We start from the raw sequence: 22,798 nt of genomic DNA on the forward strand, positions 1-22,798 counted from the left end.
CTTCTTTTCTGGTTATTCTCAGTGGTACAAGTGATGAAACTTCCATATACTACAACCTCCTTTGATCTCCACAACCTTTTTTTTTTTTAAAAAAAAACCCTCAAATTAGCAGTAAATGCTACACTTGGATATTTTCTGGCGTCATAGCTGTGACTGGTACAGTAGAAAACATATAGGAAAATTTAAAAAAAAAAAATCCTATTTAGCCTACGAAATCCACAACCATACTTCACTAAAAAGGCACAACCATTCCCTCCCCTTCATTTCCCAGATCACAGAAATAAATGACGTCAGCAGAGAAAAAAAACTTTATTTGTATCATATTAGCTGTGATTGCACTTGTTCATTTATCTTCAACTCTGAAATATGCATTGCCCCTTAGCAAGCTTAAGGTTCAAACCAGAACTCATATACAGTTTCTTCCAGTATATCATCTAAGAGGGTATCTTCAATGTCAATGCACATGTCTTCAGTTTCGAACCGGAGGTTTATCCAGGTTCTAGCATCCAAGTCTTTCCGCAGTATCTGATCTAATGTGCTTGGAAACTGCACGTGTAGATGCCAATCAATGCCTTTACTCACTTCTTGGATAAAGTCCCTACCTATTGGGACTGGCCGAACATTAGGCTTGATAAAAGATACCGTTGGGGTGAATCTGAAAAATCTCTCCTGCATCTCCATGAGAACTTCATTAATGCAATCAAAGAGAAGCTTTGGATTGTTTTGTAATTGACCGTATGAGGTTCCTACTTCATCAAACAAAGATGGTTCAAGAAATTGATCATTCAGATTCCATCCCTTCAAAAGTTCATCCATGCTTAAGCCTGAGATCTCCAAAATGGTTTTTATGTATTCAAACCTCGCTTCTTTGTTATCCAAATGAAATCTTTGGTGGACATCAGAATTAGATGATGTTAGAACTACTGAAGAAATATCATGTTCTTCAAAATGTAATTCTTGAGGTTGTACCGGCAACTCAGCTGTAAAGAATATGTATCATTATGTAGCTTAGCGGACAAAAGAGGGAAAAATTTAAACAAATAGAAACATCATTGCTAACTTGTATGCATGGGATCATACATTTCTCAACAATCATGCCTGCAGGACTGACAATATCATCTGAGCAGAAAGGTTCGAGAATGGATATGGGACTTGGCCGGTCTAGCTTTTCACTGATGCTCTCATAAGAGCTAGGCAAGATAGATATAGATGGGGTTGTTCGTTTTGGTTTCTCTAACAAAGAAACCTAAAAAAATAGATGAGGAGGTTAGTTTAGCCCTTTAAAACAACAGAAATCATAATAAAAAAAATATTGGAACAACGGTTTACACCATATAAAAAGTTGCCAACTCACCGGCTCTCGTCCTTCTTCATCGAATCTTTCACCAATAGCAATTGCTTCAGTGCTACATGATTCTGAAAGTTCAACCATATGGTTACACCCTTCCAAACTGGCATCTGCTACTAGCACAATATCTGAGGTTCACATAAAAGGTTTCACAGAATTTTACCATGAGACAAACAACGCAACGAAAAATGCATTAATGACAGTTCTTGATGCCATGCATAACAAATGAAGAAAGTACCTTCTGGGTTTAAAGCTTCCCCTATGCAATTTTTCTCATGCATTTGTGGATCAATAACTTCTGGATTTGACTCAAGAACCTGGGTCTCATCAACTTGATTGCTAATATTGCATTCTGTACTTATGGAATTCTGTCTTGATGGGCTTAAATGGCTGGCAGCATTTTCTTGTTTGAACTGTCGTGATGGGGATAATCTTGTCTGCTTGGGTGATAAGTCAAGCTCCTTATCACTTGCAGGACTCTCTGTAGGAGATAACAAGCGGCATTCTGGCAGAGAAAGTATCCCTCCCAAGGATTTTGAGCCATGTTTGTTTGGCAAATTATTGATTTGATCCCTAGCATGTATCATCTCAGAAAGATGCTTCTTGGCCTCCTCATAGAAGAAAGATCCTACCCTCCGGAAAGTGACATCACTCTTGACATTAATTTGGCATTCTTTGGGCTTCAATTTTTTGTCTGTTTTCTTGGAAATGGCAGCAGATTGGGAACTGTTATCAGTATTGCAGGAAGTTTTACCTGCCAAACTTGTGACTTCACTCTCCCCAGCAATCTGTTTACCTGTATCACCTGAAGCTTTAGATCCGTATGGAATTTTGTGTAGAACAGCATCCATGGAGACCAAATGATGGTCTTTTTTGCTTTCACCAATGAGATGTCTCAACCTTCTTTTGATTGCCTTAAGAGAAAAATAAGAAATGACTCTTTGACCATCTTCTTGATGGTTCAAGCTATGATGTGACCGTGGGGAAGAGCTTGAACCGATTATGATCGAGGGATTTTGAGTTCTTGCTGGACTGGGCTTCAGAACGACTATCCTATTTAAATCCTGGGAATTCGGATTTTCCTCCGGTGGCCTTGTCCCTTTTGACCGATCCTTGTTTCTAAAGAACTTATGGGTGTATTTTTTGTGAAAAGATTTATTACTGGCAGATTCTTCACATTGCATGGAACTGCCAATCTCTTCTTCTAGCAATTCACTTCCTTCCAAGTTTTGACCAGACTTGATCTGAAACTGTTTTCCAATTTGAGCATTCTGAATATCTTGAATATGTTTTAACAGAACTGAATTTGGATCCTGAAGAAGCTTTAAAAACAATTCCTTGTTCGAATTCAGTATCTCTAATGCATTGATGAACTCTTCGGATTGGGCTGCCCTGTTGCCAGCAAGTTCTTTTGCTTCAACAAGCTTCTGATTTAAAATAGCCTCTGCCACTCTACCAACTGCCTTTTGAAGAATAGAATTCTTCTGCTCAATTTGGGAATCAGGTTCATCATGATGATAATGCTTCCCCAGATCAACAGCTTTTAAGGAACGGCTTGAATCAATCATTATTTTACAATCTGCATGCCTTTCTTGGCATCCATCATCGTAACCATAGAATTCTGTGAAAAATGTAGCTAAGTCAAAATTGAGAGATCTCGCCATCGAGTTCATATGACAATCCAAGCTTATAGGAGCATTCAAATTATTGACATGAAGATATGAGTTTCCTTTCTGAATCTTGCTTCTTTTTTTATGCTTTTTCTCAAGATGGACATTATGTCCCAAGTCAGACAGTATCTGTTCGACTTCATCACTTGGAATCTTCTTCGGGGAATGTGCTTTAGACATTTCTTCTTCCATGAGTAGTTTGACACTAGGCATACCCAAATTAACTATTCCTTCTTTTTCTTCATCAAAATCCTGAAAAGTAGTGGATTTAATATATCAATGTCTAGAAGCCTGGTTCTAGAAGTACATGGATACTTGGATACTTCATGATGTGAGCAAACTTCTCAAAATTTCATTTTCCTATGCCACAATGATGGCACTTTGCTTGTTGGCACTGCTAGGCTCTACCAAAAATCTCATGCTGATGCTCCAATGAGTAAGAGGTATGTTGGAAAAATGTAATATGCAACAATTGTTACTTTATATTTCTCCAAGTCTCTTAAAAACATCAAGAGACAAATTCCATTAAATTGATTAAAGAAAAAAAAAACATAGAATATTTTTATTCACCTAACCATGTACATGATGATGACAGAATAATTGGAAGTCTTCATGCTTTGACCTTTTATTCATCATTCGAATATTAAATCCTCAAAGAGGAAGTTCTCTTAATGTAGTAAACACAAATGACACAGCAAGATAGATCCAAAATGTTTTCACATGCACATAATTAAGCCTCACCAAATGTTCAATGAAATAGTATCTTTTGTTGGAAGATTCAGTATAGAACTGTTCAGAAGTATGTATTGTTTAACATCTATATATTATCATCTACATATACAAGATCTCTCTGTATGTACTAGAACTCTGTATATGCAGTTCTAATGGCTGTTCCCAGAGGAAGGAGTATTTGGCAAATGTTGGTGACTTATAAAGGGACAAATTCAAATTGGGAACATGATAACAGATTCTGTGTTCGCACATACTTACAATGCACATTACAGGTTGAGGGGATGAGTATTTGATGGATGGTTGTACCCAATGAACAAAATCAAATTGACATGAGACAGTATTATTAGGATAAGAAAACAAAATCCCTTAGCTGCTCCAACAATAATTGCAAAACTCTGCAAGTATTTGATGGAAAGCTATTATTCAATAAAGAGATGACATTTAATCAGGAATAGATTTTCAGAAAAGAAATTCCAAATAATGGCTAGCCATGCCAAAAAATCCCCAAAATCATGGATTTCCTCGAGGAAGATTCCATAAAAATGTGAGAAGGAAGCAAGCACTCCTGTTTCAGTCGCCCCTTACTTTTTGAGATGCCTAAGGAAAAAAAGGGAAAAAAGAATATGCACACAGGACACCATATATGGTCACTCCTAATGATATAAACAAGTAATTTTTAGTTTGATGATTGCTTTAAATAATCTGCTGCAAATTTTGTTAATCTACCCTGAATATGTAGTTCTCTGAAAATGGCCAATGTGGTCAAGTTTCAATTCAACATGATATAGGTGCTCAGATTTCCTTCAAAAAACAAAGCTCAGAAAAAAGGAAGAGAGCTTAAAGGACTATTGTGTACAGTACCAACCATAAAGAACGGAGTGCAATTCCAATGATGAGCACATAAGCAAGATAATGCTACGAAATAAAAATTATAATAAATACAATGGGAATGAATTTGCATTGGAGTCTGATGTAAGAATTTAATGTTCCATTAAAAGGAGGTTGTTTTATTAGCTAAGCATAGCAATCCTATATGCATCTTAAGATACAAAGATACAAAATCTGAAATGTACTTGCACACCATGATAAATGAAGAATACATACGCACATACATACATACATACATATACATATACATATACATATACACATATACACATATACACATATACACATATACATATACATATACATATACATATACATATACATATATATATATACATATATACATATATATATATACATATATACATATACATATATATATATATATATATATATATATATATATATATATATATATATATATATATAATATATATATATATATATATATATATATATATATATATATATTCATAAAGAATATGACAATTTGTTAAAGTTCACAATGGCTAAATTATGCTAACTACTTTTGTGACAATGAAAATTGGTCAAAGACTCATCTAAGAGCTAAAACTGTAATTTTTCTGTGGTATCCAGTGAGCAAGCAGAACTGAATCAAAGAATGTCTTTGAATATAAACGAATAGAATTGAAAAAGGAGAAATCTGACTATTACGAAAGCATCTCATGGATAAAACTCTCATGTGAAACTATGATTAAGATTAGGCCACTAGAAGAGATTTGACCATCCAAGAAGTCATGTCGAACCAATACTCATGCAGCTTTTGAGTAGTGAAGGATGAGAGTAAAGAAAAGAAAGAAAAGAAGTTGAGTCTTTTTTTTTTTTTGTTGAAAATAGAGTGCCCAAACTAGTGTTCAGTCAAAACTGCACACTCCTGGATATTTGTAAATGGTGGCCAAGGAGGCAAACTAGGTCTTCTTTATATTTCACTGTTGTTACTTCGCCTGGTGGAAGCTTAAGTCATGTTAAGAAACATGAGAGAAAGGACACATTCAGCTTTACATATCTGAACTCAACCTCACTAAACAAAACCTAAACCTAATTTAGCTTGACCTGAAATGTTCCATTTCAACCTGACGATGCCAACCCAATTTAAATCAATTCTACCTGAATATACTTGATGAAAACCAATTCAGCACAACTTGATTCAGATAAACCTGATTTGGCCTAAGCTGACATGACTTTAGCTTCGTTACTTCAGAATAAACCCTTGAAGTAGATGGAACTGCTACATTGCATTATGCATTGTCAGTGGAACTACAATTTATTAAACTGTAGTTATTGAATTCAAGCTTTACTGCTTTCGATCAAATAGCCCCTCAAGTGAAACAAAATCAAATCCTCTACATTACTGAAAAGCTAAAAGATATAAAAAACTTGATCCTGATTTTTATGTCAACCTGGATTCCAAGACTCTGATTATGAGTATGTCAAACTAGAATGATGCACCTATTTTCATAATTCAGTGCTCAGTTCTGACCAATGGAAAGAGCATACAAAAGCAGTAGAGTGTGGCATTAAGGTTGATGGTTAGAAGAAAAAGGAAAAGAAGAAAGCTTAGGTAAAGCAAAATAAAATATAATTAGGAATTTGTTTCTGCACTCAATTGGATTTTTTTAAGATATTTTTGATGTTAGATATTAACCATTAAATTAAGGAGGTATAAATTAGACATACGGTGTAACAACAGGTTTAGCCGGTTGCCTGATTAAATTGAACTAAAAGGTGGACCCTCTCCTACTGTCAAATGCTATCCCAGGCCTTCCCCTTCCACAACATCTATATTGCCTTCCCTTCCTTTGGTCTCGAATCACGTTCACCTTTGTGTTACTTGGAGAGAGGGGGTGGAAGGAGGAAGGAGAGAGGTATGGGTCAGATGGGACAGAAACACAGGAGAGAAGGAGGCGGACAAGTGTTTCCCCTTTTCTCTTTTTCTTTTGTAGGCATAGGAGGGGAGGGGAGGGGAGGGGAGGGGAGGGGAGGGTGCAATGGGACAGAAATATGGGAGAGAAGGGGTCAAGGAACGGTCTTTTTGTTTTTTACAGGGATAGGGGTGGAGGAGAGCTGGGGGCTAATCAATAAAAAAGACCAGCCATTTGAATGTTTTGGAATAAAACAATGAGGACATTTGAATCCAGATAAAGAAGAAAAAGATTGTTATCAATTAGCAATTTTTCCTTGAATTACAGAGTGACATGGACCCCATATACAAGGTTACCAAATTATCCCAAGATTTCTTAACTAATTATATTGGGAAACTGATTTTGACCGTTACATCAGCTAACACAAGAGGTACCTACCTGCAGCAATTTTCAAACCAAGCCTCTCAATCGAAATGAATGAATGAATGGCTCAGAGAAAAATAGAGGTACCAAACCAAGAACCATATAATTATTATGGCACCACAAATAATTCTATTTCAAGGTAGAATAAGTAATGTAATTTGCTCGATATCTATGGCAGCGAATCACCAAAACAGGATACATATGGCTTTTGCAAGATATACAAAATCAAATAGTAAACATTTTTACATTCCAATCATTGACCAGGAAGACATCTACATATTTTCAGTTAATTGACAAATTCACCAAGAGAATGAATTTATTGTTGGAATTCTTGACAAAGTGATTGAACTTACATCTTCAATTTCTTGTTTTTCCTCAGAATTGTCAAGTCCACTTCTTGAATATCTGATGCCTGCATACAAATGAAATTATGAGGATGATGACAAAAAGATCAAAAGAAGACAGAATAAATTAATCAAAAATTTTATTACAACAATTCCATAATGGAGAAAAAAAGAGTAATAAGAGGTTTGTATCAGTATTATTAGGTGTGCATGAAAACTACATATTCTTTATTTTTTTATCCCACTTTTTTTGGGTTAAGTTGTTACTGAATTTTATGGGAAAAATAACCCCTTGCAAAATAAATATTGATAATAAAAGAATTAGTAATTGTATTTTGTCAAAAATGGTTTTTAAGTTAAATGAAGAAACATTACGTAAAGCATTTTAGAGTAAGCAGTAACCCATATGTATACCTAGATAGACAATAACCCACAAGCTTGGGTAGTCTGCACTAGGATAGGCACCTATTTTGTGGCTTCCTCAGTCACATTCATATATAAATGACAGATATTTCTACATGTCAATCTCTCAACTCTCAAGTGTAGGATTGTAAATTTATTCAAGAAAAGAGAGTCTTTTGAGGAAAATGCACTGAAGTTAGGGTTTTAATGAGCAATATGCCTTCCCATCTACTAAATATGTAAAATACAAATGCCTTACTTGAAAACCATCCATCGCTGCATTTTCAACTTATACTAGAATAAGAACTTCTATTGCTATTTCAATCAAATTTTAAATAGTGATTTCATTCAACCAATCAGGTTGTGATGTGTGAAGAAGTTTCTTTAGGTTCCAAGCCAAAGTCAAGCCACATAATGTCTAAGAACATAATTGGAGATATATCTGAACAGATTTAGAGTCAGCCAACTGCCTGGGGAAAGTCTTGGTAGCTTATTATAATTTCTGTACATCAAGGCTTGAAATATATAGAAACATTCTATGTCTTCCCCGCAGACTGTTATCATACAGACCATTTTCTTAGTATTAAAACATTATTCGGTCAATACCATCTAGATGTGTGCAAGCTGATAAGTTAGCAAAATTTCCGGGCAAATTGGCAAACTAGACCTTTCTTATTCCTTTCTTTCTCCCATTCTTCTTAGCATTTTAGATATCATCATCAACTTTCAAGTGAAAAAGGTTAAATGTTAATTTAATTTATTAGTTTTACAAGTAACAAGAATTTGAAATGGCTGACAGAAATACATTTCTGAACCCTTAGTCTATTGCAGTTTATAGGAGGCTGAAAGCAATGTTCTCACCTCTAGCCATTTCTTTTCACAAACAAATTTAACTGCTTGGGCATTGTTATTTTACAACACAAATGATACTGTCCATATCAACCACAAGTATTATTCAGTGGTTGCTCAATCCCAAAAATTATGATATCCAAGGGGCATTGTTAGCACCTTTGGAGTTTTGCAAGAAAAGGCCACCTCATTTTTTTTTATGAAGAAATGAATCACTTAGAGACTGCTTGAGAAATCCGGAGGATTGGGCTTGATTTCCTATAGAATCAGGCATGTTAGCCTGCCCAGCCCCCTTTTCTAAATGCACATCCTACTCTTGGCCAAAATCCCATCTATGGGCCTGTTGGACTGCAGGATGAAAAAAAGGACCTATGGAGGTCTTTCCTTTTGTTTTTTTTTTTTCCACCCACAGGATTTGAGCCGGAGAGGGATTGGCTTGATATGGGCCTTACTCAAATAGACTGTGTAACCCATGATCCAATGGAAAATCATGCCCAATCCTACTGGATTTCCCAAACAGGCCCTTAAAGGCGGAAAAACTCCACTTCGGACTCTATAGACCATCGTAGCCTGCTTCTTGACTATTATAAAACATTTTTGATGTCTATCAACCTGCATTATATGTACCAATTTTTTTTGTACTGTCCAGACACCTGGTACAGGGGGTATGTATTGAACCAATAAGGTACCAATACAGTAAAGTGGCTCAATACAATACTGTACTGATGCATGGTACAAATGTTGTCCCATCTTCAATAGCACACAAAGTTTTAGGACAGTGGTGTACCAGTGAACCCAACTTGTAGTAGTACGCTACTAGTACAAGGCCCAGTATTAAGATTGAAAACCTTGATGTGCATATCCATCACCAACATGTGCATAAATATTTGATAGTAAGGGCATAATGATCGAGTAAAGTCCAAAATGGACCATTTTTTGCCAAAACAGATAAAAGTGATCTCTTTCTGCAAATATGCAAAAAGTGATTTTTTTTTCCCTGCAAAATCCCCTAGCAGCTTCAACCCCTCTAAAATTACAGATCTTCTAGTATTCACAAGAGCATCATCAAGCTAACAGAAAGAATCAAGAGGCAGCATGTATTACTAACCATACAATGCTGATCTCCTGGAAGCAGCACCTCTGTAGTAAAGAAAATTTTCTCAGGAAGAGATAATTGTTCATTCTTGGATTTGATATCCTATCGTTTCATGGAAAATTTCTTTACATATATGACACTGTATGGGAGAAATTATGACAACTAAGAGTACCATAGAAATCAACATCTTCAATATGCATGTCTCCTGGATGGAAATCTAATGAAATTCAGGTGGTCCTGGGAAAGAATATTTCTTAGTGTTTGTAATCAAACTAAGATAAATATGAATGCATACTTACCACAAGACTCAAGGTTAAGCAACTTAGGAAAACCCGTGATTGAGTTGAATGGTTCCAACTGAAATGCTACCACGTTCTGAATATGCAGGTATTAAGTTGGTGGCAAGTCAAAAGGGTTCAGCATTTGCCAGTTAGCCAGCTTGGTAAGGTCAAGCATCAAGATTGGACTAAAAAAAATAGTTCATGGCTTTGAACAAAGTAGTCTAATTTTTTTTTAATTGATGGCGGTGCTAGTTTTATAAATGCAAAGGGATAGAAAAAGGCAGATGTAAATAATAAAATATTTCGATGTTCATCACCATCCATTCCAACTGCTTGCTGGAACAATAGGTCAGGTGATCTATGTAGCTGAATATGTGGTTATATATGCATCTGCAGCCACTTGGCCACCCCTCATCAGGCTCCAATGGTACTTTGGTGCAAATGGCTGTGCAGTGGTTGTTAAGACTGAAATAAGCTTAGGCACTTATATGTGTATCCCAGTCCAGGTGAAGCAAGGTGGTGTGTCGGCCATGCAGGTCAAGTAGCAATATGTGCATGTTAGGCATGAGGGTTCTGAATTCTGGGTGAACGAAATTTTAAACCTTAGCTGCCTTGCAAGGCGAAGGAAGACAAGCGATAGTGGGTTGTCTTGAATGGCAGACAGCAAAAGCAGGCAGAAGCAAGAGGCAGTGGGGGATGGAAAATGACTGAGACCACAATAGACTTCAATCCAGGAATGTATTTTCCTAAGATAGAGATAAGAATACTCCCCTTCCAATAGGATTTATGCTTCAATCCTACCAGCACAAAATAGATGACAAGCATTTTGAAAGTATCCACACAATTGATGGTGACATATAATATCTAAACTACCTGGAAAATACAACAGGATGAGTTATGGAGGTCATTCCCCTAGTCGCCAAATGGTCCAAAAAGAGATAGTTATGGCAGCTCATCACAATGTTTGTATATAAGATATGCCTTCCAAGCATCCAAACCAGTCAAATATTGGTTCACACATTCTCTAAGATGTGTATATCCCATAATCAAGAGTGTGGATTCAAAAGACGGCCACCTTCTAGTTTACCATAATAGCACTAATGGATCTTCATTTTAAAACACCCATCGCAGATTGTGCGCCATTTTCATTGAAGCCTAAATCCTATCAGAGAGCAGCCTGTATGTCTGTGGATTTTGTAAGTATCTGTATATGCAGAGAAGGGTTGTCTTTCTTATGTCTAATACTCTAGACTTTACTTACATTTCTTATACCACACAAAGGTCAAAACCAAGCTTCGCTGTACCGGTACCGGACGGCGTGCCGGTGCCTGACCGATATGGTACGGTACCAGTACCATACCGTACCGACATATAGTACGTCTAGGCGTACCGGTCCGGTACCGGTATACAATATTTTTTTCGATTTTCAATTTTTTTTTGGATTTTTGAAGTTAATAATTGATAAATACAATCTCAATATGGCATTATATTGCATATTATTGACATATTTGGGTTCAATTTGGAGTTAGGTTGCGGTACAAAGACTCTTGATCCAAAATTTCAAACATATATTTATTTACATTATATTTCAACTATGTCATCTTAAAACTAAAGAAAAAATATATAAAATACGCATTAAAATATATCTAAATATTTAAATACAAAGCGCAATAACTAATATACGAACCTTAAGATGTACTCTGCATTTAATTTCTTGTCGAGTGTCTGTGACGCTCGTAAATGTCTGGATCATCAACATAGTCTGAAGGGATATCAGTCCAACCCTCTAGTCAAGCTGCACCGTACTCTCGAATATTCATCATCCCATAAGGCATCCTCTCTGTATTGTAAGACATCTCAGACCTCTCGCTAAAATTCTGACTCTGAGAAGTATCCTCGAGATGATGGTACGATTGTGGAAGAGCCCATCAAAATATGCCTGTAGCAAAATCTGATCCATAAGATGCTCCAGGCTGCATAGGGTAGTAACCACTAGAAGATGATGCCTCAGATGCACCATATGCATATGGATCATAAGGTGGCTGTGGATAATAGGATCCATAATGCGAGGATGATCCAGATACATCCATGGACCCTACTTCACGTGCAAGATCGTCCGCAGCTGCATCATGTGCTGGACGACCTCTAGGAGTCCGTCGTCTACATGAAATCGGCTCCCCACGATCTCTACCGATTCGTCCACCATGATCCCTATCCTGTGTGACATGCGTAAACTGAGACTCACCGGTGAATCGAATATCACCCTGTGGCTGTGTTTCATAAACGGTGGTCTCCTGTCCTCCAGTTCCTCTCTGATCATCAGATCCATGGCTACTACTACCAGTATCATCATCACTCTTTCTGGTGTCCGTATCTGAACCAGATAGCTCCTGTACTCTCGAGAGTGGTGCACGTACAACTGTCTTTTCTTTCCCCCCTTGTGCCCCTCTGTGACTGAGTTTCCTGTGATTGGGATGATGGATGCCTTCTTGTTGGCTGCCGGGAGGATCGTCTATACATCTCTCGCTCGAATCTCTGGGAAGATGTATCGGATAGCGAGTCATGTGATGAATGAGTCCCTTGTATCCCCTCAGACTGTGGCTGATCAGCTGGAACCCTATGTGAAATATTTTTTTCTGCCCATTGCCCTAGATCCACCCTGATCTTCCTCGCCACCACACTGACTGGTCGTGGAGGGATCCTGACTCATCAAGCTCTGGCTCCTGCTGCTGACCTGCAAGCCATCCGATGATCGGATCGTCATCCTCGTCGGCATAATCATCCAGCGTCGGATCAGTGTACTTTAACTGAACTTCCTTCTGAATACATTTTAGCCTTAACCTCAGATTGTAGTGAACATATACAAGATCGTCGAGGCGTTTTTGTGTTAGACGATTTTTCTGTTTGCTGTGGATAAGGGCGAAAGTGGACCAATTACGCTCACAGCCACTAGCAGAGACCGTCTGAGAAAGAATACGGTCAGCAATATGTCTCAAATTTTCTGCTGACGTTACAAAATGAATCCACCATTCAGCTACAAAAGCAAAATTACATATCAAATTTGATGATATTATTAAGCAAAATTACATATCAATCTATATTACTCATTATTGATATGTAATTTACTTGAATTCATCTGCTTTTTGCTTACGACAGCTGATGGGACTCCAAAACTGTCTGATCCCTCTCTAAACTATTTCGTCTGAAACAAAATATATTTATTATTTATAAATATATCAGATCGAATTCAGTTGAATAATTACATCTGTTTTAAACTAGCATACCTCTTACAGACACAACGACGCAATTTCTGGATCGGGCACCATCTTATATATGACATTGCGAAGAGCAGCAAGAAGCTCGCTATCCATATCTATCTCCGAAATAGTATACTGAAATCTCGGATTCAAGTAATAAGCTGTAGATAAATTTCAAGACTGATTAAGCACAATTTTATTTTCATGCTTCGAAAAAATATTTTAAAACATTCTTGAATCCAAACTTACCAGCTAGATGCAAATCTCTGCCCATCTAATAGTCCTAACGGTGCTCAATAATGTTAATGAATTCTTGAGCATGCTTGGGATCATTATCACTGATCTGTTTCTTTGCCCTCTCCATCATGTAATATAGGAAGCCTATCTGGGGGTATCTCTCACTGTCCACGGCGTGAAGCACCTCATATAAAGATTTAATAGCCTTCACTACCTTCTCAGCCCGCTGCCAAAATGACTGACTCGTCACCAAGTTCTCCACATGACTTCCATCAGTGCCGGCCCTCGCATATCTTCTCTCTTGCCACTCGACACTGACAAACATCTGACGTAGGGCTGTTTTCTTCTGAAGAAGACTATCAAGTGCTATGTAGTTGGTAGCAAACTGTGTGATACCCGATCGTAAGATCTCCCCCCAAGTATACGTCCGCATCAATGAAAGAACCCATGTGTGGTTGTAGATGAATCTAGTAATGGTCTGGGCAATCTCCACTACCTGTTGCACTCTGCGAATTTTTTCGATATCCATCAATATAAGATCAATGCAATGTGCAGCACATGGGGTCTAGTATATCTGCGGTCGCTACTCCATCAGCAACTCTCCAGCAGCCTTATATTGTGGTCCGTTATCTGTGATGACCTGCACGACATGCTGCTCACCCACTGAATCAATCACCTCCTCCATCAGACCAAAGATATATGTGGCATCGTGCATCTTATCTGAAGCATCAATTGATTTGTGAAAAAATATTTTTCCATCACAGTATGTCAAAAAATTAATGATGCTCCGCCTAGTATGACCTGTCCAACCATCACACATCACTGTCAGACCGTATGTAGGCCATTTATTTTTGTAAGAAGCAATTCATCTCTGCAGATCCTCCTTGTTGCTGTCAAGAAGCTGACCATAGATGTCTTTAGGTCCTGGAGGATCTACACTCTGACCGGCAGCCTCTATGACTGAAATAGCAGATCGGTAGAAGGATTGGCTGCTGCATTTGCTGGAATATGGCTGAAATAAAACCATGATCCAATAGCTCGCCACATATCTTTCTTCTTATCTTTTTTCAGCATACTGTCAATTCTCTGCTGCTTTGAATCCTTGCTGGGCAAAGCATGTGGATCCAAATCCTGAATGCTGGCTCCTGCTGGAATATCTCTGGAGGACCTCCTCTTACTGCCAAAAGCTCCCAATAAAGAAGACATGCTGCGTCTGCTCCCTCTACCACCAGGCTCTCTGACTGAGGTAGTCCTCCTTAACTCAAATTCTCCCCTACCAGTCGTTGATCCAGATCCTGATTCGTAGCATGATGGTCCAAATCGCTCTCTGTATCGGACCATCTCCTCCTGTTGGTACTGATCCGCCAAGCTCGCCTGAATGGCAGCCTCAATCTGTGCCTCCTCATCATCTGGAGCAGAAGCCTCCTCTGACTCTCTAGAGTGATAAGAAGGTGGCTCTGCAGCTCGACGGTCTACTTCGATCTTTTTCTGCTTTGCCCTTTCCTTCGCTGCTTTCGAATCAGCAAAGTACTTTTTCATCAATTGTCGGACCTCTTGCGGACATTTCCGACACATGGATACATCAGGATAACCACTAGCCAGATGCTGCTTCAACCTAATCACCCCTCCTCCCTTGAACTCTGTGTTGCACTATTTGCATCTCCAATGATGCCGAGCCGAGAGCATCTCGCCATGATTCTAACCGATGTCACGCTCTGGATCTTTCTTTTTACTCATTTCTGCAGGTATAACAAAATACTAATTATTTCGAATTAACTGTAATATAACACTAATTACATATATTTTTTATTTTATAACATTTTTTACTATTTAAATATTTACAAAAAGAATTTCAAAAAAATCTCAAGTTAGATTCAAATATTTCAATTGTTTTGAATCATTCTAAACATTATTCTCAATTTCAAAACTAACACTGATTTTTATTTTTTTAATTTTTTTAATAATTTTTATATAAATAAATTATACTATAAAATAGCTGATTAATTAAAATGAACGAACGTCATGCTCTAAATTTTTTTCTTATAAATATATGCAAGTATAACAAAACACGATAGTTTAATGATAATTAAAATAATTAAATATAAATTTAAAATAATTTTAATAATTATTTTAAAACTTATAAATTCAAAATAAATATGTTATACGCTTCAAATAATATGTTTAAATTAACTAAAATATAACACTATTTTTATATATTTTTTAATTTAAATAATTAAAAAAATAATTTTTTAATTTCAAATATTTGAAAAAAATTGAAATTAGATTTAAGTAGCTTGAATAATTCTAAACATGATTCCCAAACTCTAATTTTTTTCCCTAAAATTTAAAATTTTTTTAAATTTTAAAATAAATAAATATTTAAAAATATTTAAAAAATATATAATTAACAAAAATTAATAATTTTGGTGTCATCATGTAGATCTTCCAAAGATCTATCACATATAATTAAATCATACCAAAATCATAAGATTTTGGCATGATTTTTTCTTATTTTTATTTTTTCTTATTCTTATCCTATTTTTAACAACAAAAATAAAAAAAAAATATTTACTAAGAAAATAACATATTATCTTACCTCCGACCAAAGATCAGCCTCTCCTCGAACCACTCCTACAATTTGACGGAGTTTTTTTTTCTTTTTTTCTAATTTTTCGGAGGTTTCAACGGTTTCGTTGAGACCTTCATATGCTTCGGAAGTTCTCTGAGACTTCTTAGAGAACTCTAACACCTCTCAATCATTTAAAAACTCTCCGATCCCACCCCTCCCCCCTCCCCACTTTTTGCATGTGGGGATGTCGGTACGATTCGGTTCACGTCGAACCGGTGCCGAACCGATCCATACTGTCCGGTTTTGGGCGGTATGGACACGAACCGGACCGAACCAAGTGGTTCGGTGCAGTTCGGAGAGTTTTTCAAAAAAAAGTCCGAACCGGACCGGTAATGTACCGGTCCGGTTCGGTACGCCTCGTATCGGACGGTTCGGCCTGGTACGGCGAACCTTGGGGCCCTCAAAACATATATATCTGAATCCATCAAACACCTAGTTGATGATATGCATGTCAGTAAGAAACAAGATCCACATGCCGATTACACTGTTCAGCTGACCTAAGCATTGGTTTTGGGACATCAAGAAAAATAAATGTTCCAAAGAGTTAATAAGAACCTTACATTTCTTTCCTGTTCAAAGTTGCAGCTAAAGTTGCACATAAGATAGCATCTTCAAGTAACATAACAAATTATAGTTATTCTGCTATCAATGTTAAACAAGCACCAAAGAATGAAAAAGCACCAAATCCACAATTTCAAATAAGTAGAGTAAATACAAATAGAATACTGCACTGCATGTTTAAGATCACCCAGAAAAAACATCTTACCAACACGTCTACCACTCCCATGTTTCCTATCTGAAAGCAACTTCTGACTTGAATGACCCTGGCGGAAATCAAACATGCTAATCAAACCCCGCATACAGCCTGCATTGTCCTCAGACCGTGCAGAACGCTTGTAAGATCTCTTTCCCATAATGTATCAGTGGGCCCTTAGCTCCTGCTTTTGTTGAGAGGTCACTCCAAAAGATATGAAAGCATCAAACAAGATCGAAAGCTGAAAGGAACCACATAATGAGATTTCAACATAGAAAAGATTTAGCCAAATATGATATGGAACCAAATATGACCTAGAAGGTTCAATTTTAAAACTGTTTGACCCCACAAACAACACACTGAATAAACAAAACAGGTTAAATTCTGTGCAATCACACATAGTTACTCAGAAAGAATGTCTTTCGAGTGATTCAAACACAAGAGGAATGGTGATCACAAGACTAACCAACCACCATGCACCAGTATCACATATACACATAATTTTGTTGATACAGACCATATGGACTAGTGCTTCAACTAGTTTAGTTTTGAAACGATGCTTTTCAGTTTGATGTCTGCTCCTGTTTTAATGATATGCCAAAGTGTTGCCAAATAGGTTCAAGGATCAGTTCAGGATTATTCATTTCTCAAATTTTCCAGGAGTTCCTTTTTGAGTATGAATTTAAAGAGGATTCACATCATCATAAACTGGTTTTGAAGTCCTTTCAGGATATGAAAACAATATCTTGTGATTGTTCTAGTGTCTATAAATATAGGTCTTCATGTATTACAAATTTACATGAACTAGATTATGTCTGGTAAAATATTTTCATAAGTATTTTTATTTTGTGGTTGATCATATTATCTTTTTTCTTTTCCTTTGTCTTCTTTTTTTCCTCCTTTTTCATTCACCATTATTAGAAGTTTGAGTTCATTATCACATACATGCAAGAGCAAGTCACAAATTCACATGAAAGTGTAACAGTGTATGTTATTTCCAAAAAAATTAGTAGTACCTAGTCAATCAAGAATACAATTAAATGCCAATCAAGAATTATGGAGAAATCTTTAGTTGGGACTTGAGAGGGTTAAAGAAACCATCTGCAGAACACAGGGATAGGAACAAAAAATAAGGCCTCAACAAAAGGTGATGGCAAATAGACTTCTGCTTTAGTATCATTTATCTATTATACAAACAATAAGGAGACATATTCATAAAAATATGTGAAATAACTAAATGTGATGGATGAAGTAAGGTGATTTGTGAATGGGGGGTGATACTTACAATGCTTAGAGGCTTCAGCATTAGGTCTATAAAATGGAGATTAGTTATATTAGAATATTGGATAATAAAGGGGTCCACGGGCGCAAATGAGCAGAGACAAGTATCAGAGCACTCTATCTGGCTCTATAAAAACTTGGGTTGCATAAGCTAGGCTCAAGCTCCAACTTGACTTCAGGTCTTCAAGCTCAGCTCATATAAGCTCCGAGCCCAGATTTTATTGAGCCAAGCTGAGCTTCCCTGCGGTTTTGCAAACAAGCTCATGTTTCGGCTCGACATGTTTATGAGCTGAGCTACAAAACTGTTTGAGCTCAGCTCATTTATTAACTGAGTGGAACCTGAATGAGCTCTAGCTGAGCTCATCTCAAGCAGTTTCATGAGCAACTTGGACCATTTGCAGCCTTAAATGGGTTTGAGCACATAAGAAACAGTTTCCTATATGTTAGCATTGTAGCTATACTGTTCAAGGATATGCGATGGATAACCAACTTAGAAGGGATTAGCAAAAAGCTGAAACCTTCATAAGGATAACAGCATAGATGAGGGTCAAGGAAGCAAAAAGGGTGACCTAATGCACGAGCTTCCCTCCATTGCGGGGTTTGGAGAGTGCCAGATATATGTAGCCTTATCCCTACATGCAAAAAAGCTGCTTCCATGTTTCAAAGCCATGACCTCAAAGTCACTAGAGAGCAAGCTTACTGCTGCGCCAAGGCTTACATGGGGGTCAAGGGGTCAAGAAAGAGGGGTTAGAGATATGAAAATCTAGCTGCTAAAAGCCAATATAGAAGGGTTTTTTTTGTTAAGATGTAAGCCTTGATAGGCATAAATGGAGAAGGACCCATAAAGCCGACCCCAATGAGCAAAAAATCATGTTGGTTATGCCTATGGTTTATGATTATAGATACTATGAAATGGTTAGTAGCATTTTTAGCCAGTTCTTTGATCTGAAGAATGTTCAAATCCTTCATCACTATTTGGCATAATCAGGAACAGGTAGTCCTTCACCTTGACAGTTACTGACCGAGAAGGAGCAGAATTTGTCCCTTAGACTGGAACCTTTAGCTAATCCATCCTAATGTTAGTTTAACTGTTGACAAATTTAATGAGTGTATGTAGTATATATGACTACTGTCTTCTTTCACCTGTTTCTTGACAGGTTTTGCCTGTGATCAACAGAATAGTCAAAAGAATTCTACCAATTCTCAGGAAGGAAAAATGGAAAAGTAAATATTATTTGCTGAAGCCAATATTATAGAGGTTCATTTACTGGATAGCAGGTCATGCATAACTTCAATGTTGGCCTTAATGGATCTCCTTACTACTCTCTTCATCATCAGAAATTTACTAATAACTATACAACATCAAGTTTATGTTCTACAAGACTTCTAGTGCTAGCAGTACACTTAAAAATGTTTAAAAATGCTACTAAATCCATATCCATATCTATTTAAATAATAAATGAAAAGAGTAAGCCATCGATCTCATTTTCCTCAAGATAATAGAATAATATAGTATATTGCAAACAAGAATGTGCATCTCAACTCTCATAAGTTTTATAGGTAAGATAAGGACTCTGGCAAGATGTTAGATGTATAAGTTTCTTTGATAACTGGCTTTGTTATGTTCTAGTCCTTGCAACTTCCTAGCATGAAAGGACATGATTGTAGATTTAGCTATACGATCCACTTTGAGATTATTAGAACAATATGTGAACAACGAAGAATGAAAAAATTGTATGACAATACTAACAATACAGTTCTGAGAATAGGGGAAAAAGGATTTTTTAACAAAAGTACCTGAGACTATGAAGGCCATTCGGAATGGCAAGGGAGAACTGTTCCAATGACACGTCTGGCAGAGAAGGATAAGAAAGACTCGACTTCCAATATCAAGGCCTTTTCTCCCTTCCCAAAGTTAAAGTTTTCGAATCTGAGCTGTTTTTTGTTCTCCGATGGGGAAAGGAATCGGAACTTTTCTTCCACCGTAGACCCAACTCCACATATTCCCCCCTTCCTTTAATCAAATAAAAGACACCACAGCCCACGCATAGCTTTCGGCAGCGGCACCCACCCTTCAAAGCAAAAGCAATGGCTTCAAACCAAACCTCCTCTACCCACGGTCACAAAGGTATAAAATCCAAATCCCGATTCCACTCTCCTCCGAATCAAAAATTCCAAATTTGAGCCTTCAACGAAGAGAAACAACGATTACGAAAGCAAGATCTTTTCCGCTCAAGATGCAGTGGAGGCCCCATGAATTACTTCTACAGATGAAGTTCGATTCCCAACAACAGTAAAAGGTTCCTTTTTTTCTTCTTTTTTCAGTCAATTTCCAGCCACATATGCCACCAATCACCATTAAGAACTCAGAATTCAGAGAACTACTGCTCTGTTTTCTGGGATTCCCATATACGATGACAGATTATTGAAGATACAACTCAAGAAGGAAAAGAAAAAAGAAACTAATTACAAGCATCATGACGATGAAAAACTTCTAATAGCCGTCAGCTTTGAAGCTGTTTTCGACCAAGAAAAGAGATCCAGATAAGCTCCAGCATCATCTCCCTCCCCAGAATTCAACTGAATCCCAACTCAAAAACTCATTAGCATTCAAACAACCCACCGGGTTCGCAGAAAACTCCCAGTAAAACAAAACTTTCTCCATTTTTTTCCTCTGGTCGAAAGGCTAAGAAAGGGACAGAGAACAAATGATCTAAGCTATCTATCAAGAGTCAAAAAGGAGCCCAAAAAGCTCCTTCGCCACCCGTAACGACGCCTTTGTTGGTGACGGCACGCGGCCGCCATAAAGCAAGGATGGTGTAGGGGCATTTTGGGAAGAGGAAGAGAGAGGGAAAAAAAGGGAGACCATGAAGCCGTTTGAGGCCTCCGTGCTGCGGCCGTCCGCCGGGGATGGTTCAGGTGAAGGCTATATGCATATAAGCATTTCTCATTAGATAAATTTTTATTATTTTTTTTATACGATACATCGATAACATAAATTTTTATATTTTTATACATTAGATTTTAGATATATAAAATTATTTTATTTTTAAAAAAATTATTTATAAATTTTTAAATAAATTTAAAATTATTTTTAAATTTTTAAAATTTTTAAATTAAATAAAATTTTTTTGAAATATTAAAAAATTATTTCTGTGTAACCAAAGTACATACCTGTATAATCTGAATATAAACGTGCATAATTAGATATTAAAACTAGATAACCTATGTAATCTGAACATAAATATGTGTAACTTGAATATAAATCCATGTAACCTGAACATAAACCTGTTGTAACCTTAATATTTGCAATAGTTAAGCACTTCTTAGTGGATCCATCAAAAAGTTCAGAGATAGAACCTCTGAAATATTAACAAACTTAAGATGTAAAAAACTCCAAGATTCTAGATGGTACAAAGATATGTTTTTGACCAGAATAATGACTCAGGACAACTGTAATCAGTCGTTCTAGAAGGAGAAATTTCTAACAGGACTTTTAGCAATCTTTGCTGAGAAAATCAAAATGAAACTTAGAAATCAAAATCAAGATAGAATTTCATATGACAAGTTGACATATGGAGATCTGATAGGTGGTACAAAGATATGTTTTTGACCAGAATAATGACTCAGGACAACTGTAATCAGTCATTCTAGATTTTAGCAATCTTTGCTGAGAAAATCAAAATGAAACTTAGAAATCAAAATCAAGATAGAATTTCATATGACAAGTTGACATATGGAGATCTGATAAATATAATAAATGAAGAAGGGATTCTAATATGCAATGATATTAAGATGAAACAACAATCTAAAAAAGAATAGTTAACGAGTAAAAAAGAGTTACGTTCCTTTTGTGAGCAATTCGGCTTGCAAGCATTACAAAAAGGTAAAAAACATATTAAAGCATACAAATCATGCAAATCCTATCAAAAGAAAAAAAAACAACCTAAAATGGAATGGATTAAGAAAAACCTAAAATCATATCCAAGCAAAAAATCTTGCCTGGCGAAGAAAACTTTCAAACTGAAAGGAAATGTCTTTATTTGCTGTAAATGTGACAGAACTGGACATTACAATAACAAACATAAGTTAAAATAAAAAATTAATGAGCTAGATTTTGATGAAACAAACCTAATAAACTCTATAAAATAACAATTAAAAACTTTACTATTGGAATCAAGTTGAAACTGAGTCTGAAGAAGCTCAGTCAGAAAATTCTCAAGATAATGACTCAAAACAATCAAGTGAAGGAGAAGTATGCATGATAACAAAAGAACAAAATTTGTTACTAGATTTCATTGATAAAATAACAAGTCTAGAATTAAGAAAGAAATATTTAATAAAATTCAAAGACACTCTCAATGAAGAAAGAAGGGCGGACTCCACAAAAGTATATAATCTTAGCAATATATTGAAAAGATTTGAATCAAATAATAAGAAGTCAATCACAATCCAAGATCTAGAAAAGGAGATAAACCAAATAAAAGATGACATTGTCTAAATTAAAATTCAAATAATGTTAATGAAAGAAATTGAAGAAGAAGAAAAACAAGCAATCGAAGATGATCAAAACTTTATAAAAACCTTGTCCCAAATTACTATTTAGAAACGGTGTGTTCAAATTACAATAATAATAGGAGAGGACTTTAGACTAGATACTATAGCCTTAGTTGACTCAGATGTAGACTCAAATTGTATCCAGGAGGGTCTCATGCCTACAAAAT

General features: G+C 36.4%; 1 protein-coding gene across 3 annotated transcripts; it reads right to left on the minus strand.

The window, feature by feature from the left end:
- Positions 1 to 285: 285 nt before the first annotated feature.
- LOC105034036 (uncharacterized) lies at positions 286 to 20,984 on the minus strand. Of its 3 annotated transcripts, none has more exons than XM_073245395.1 (7): positions 19,872 to 20,984; positions 16,806 to 17,034; positions 7,298 to 7,356; positions 1,587 to 3,270; positions 1,355 to 1,458; positions 1,081 to 1,246; positions 286 to 980 (listed from the first exon to the last, which is right to left on the minus strand). In XM_073245395.1, the coding sequence occupies exons 2-7, from the start codon at positions 16,951 to 16,953 to the stop codon at positions 388 to 390; spliced, it is 2,754 nt and encodes a 917-aa protein (XP_073101496.1). In that variant the 5' UTR covers positions 16,954 to 17,034; positions 19,872 to 20,984; the 3' UTR covers positions 286 to 387. The 3 variants fall into 3 exon arrangements, with proteins under 3 accessions (XP_073101496.1, XP_019702412.1, XP_010907357.1); XM_019846853.3 differs by having other exon boundaries at positions 1,355 to 1,476; positions 16,806 to 16,977; positions 19,872 to 20,983; XM_010909055.4 differs by having other exon boundaries at positions 1,355 to 1,476; positions 19,872 to 20,982.
- Positions 20,985 to 22,798: the final 1,814 nt, after the last annotated feature.

This window comes from Elaeis guineensis, chromosome 11 (assembly GCF_000442705.2).
Source record: "Elaeis guineensis isolate ETL-2024a chromosome 11, EG11, whole genome shotgun sequence".
In the NCBI taxonomy this organism is placed as follows: Eukaryota; Viridiplantae; Streptophyta; class Magnoliopsida; order Arecales; family Arecaceae; genus Elaeis; species Elaeis guineensis.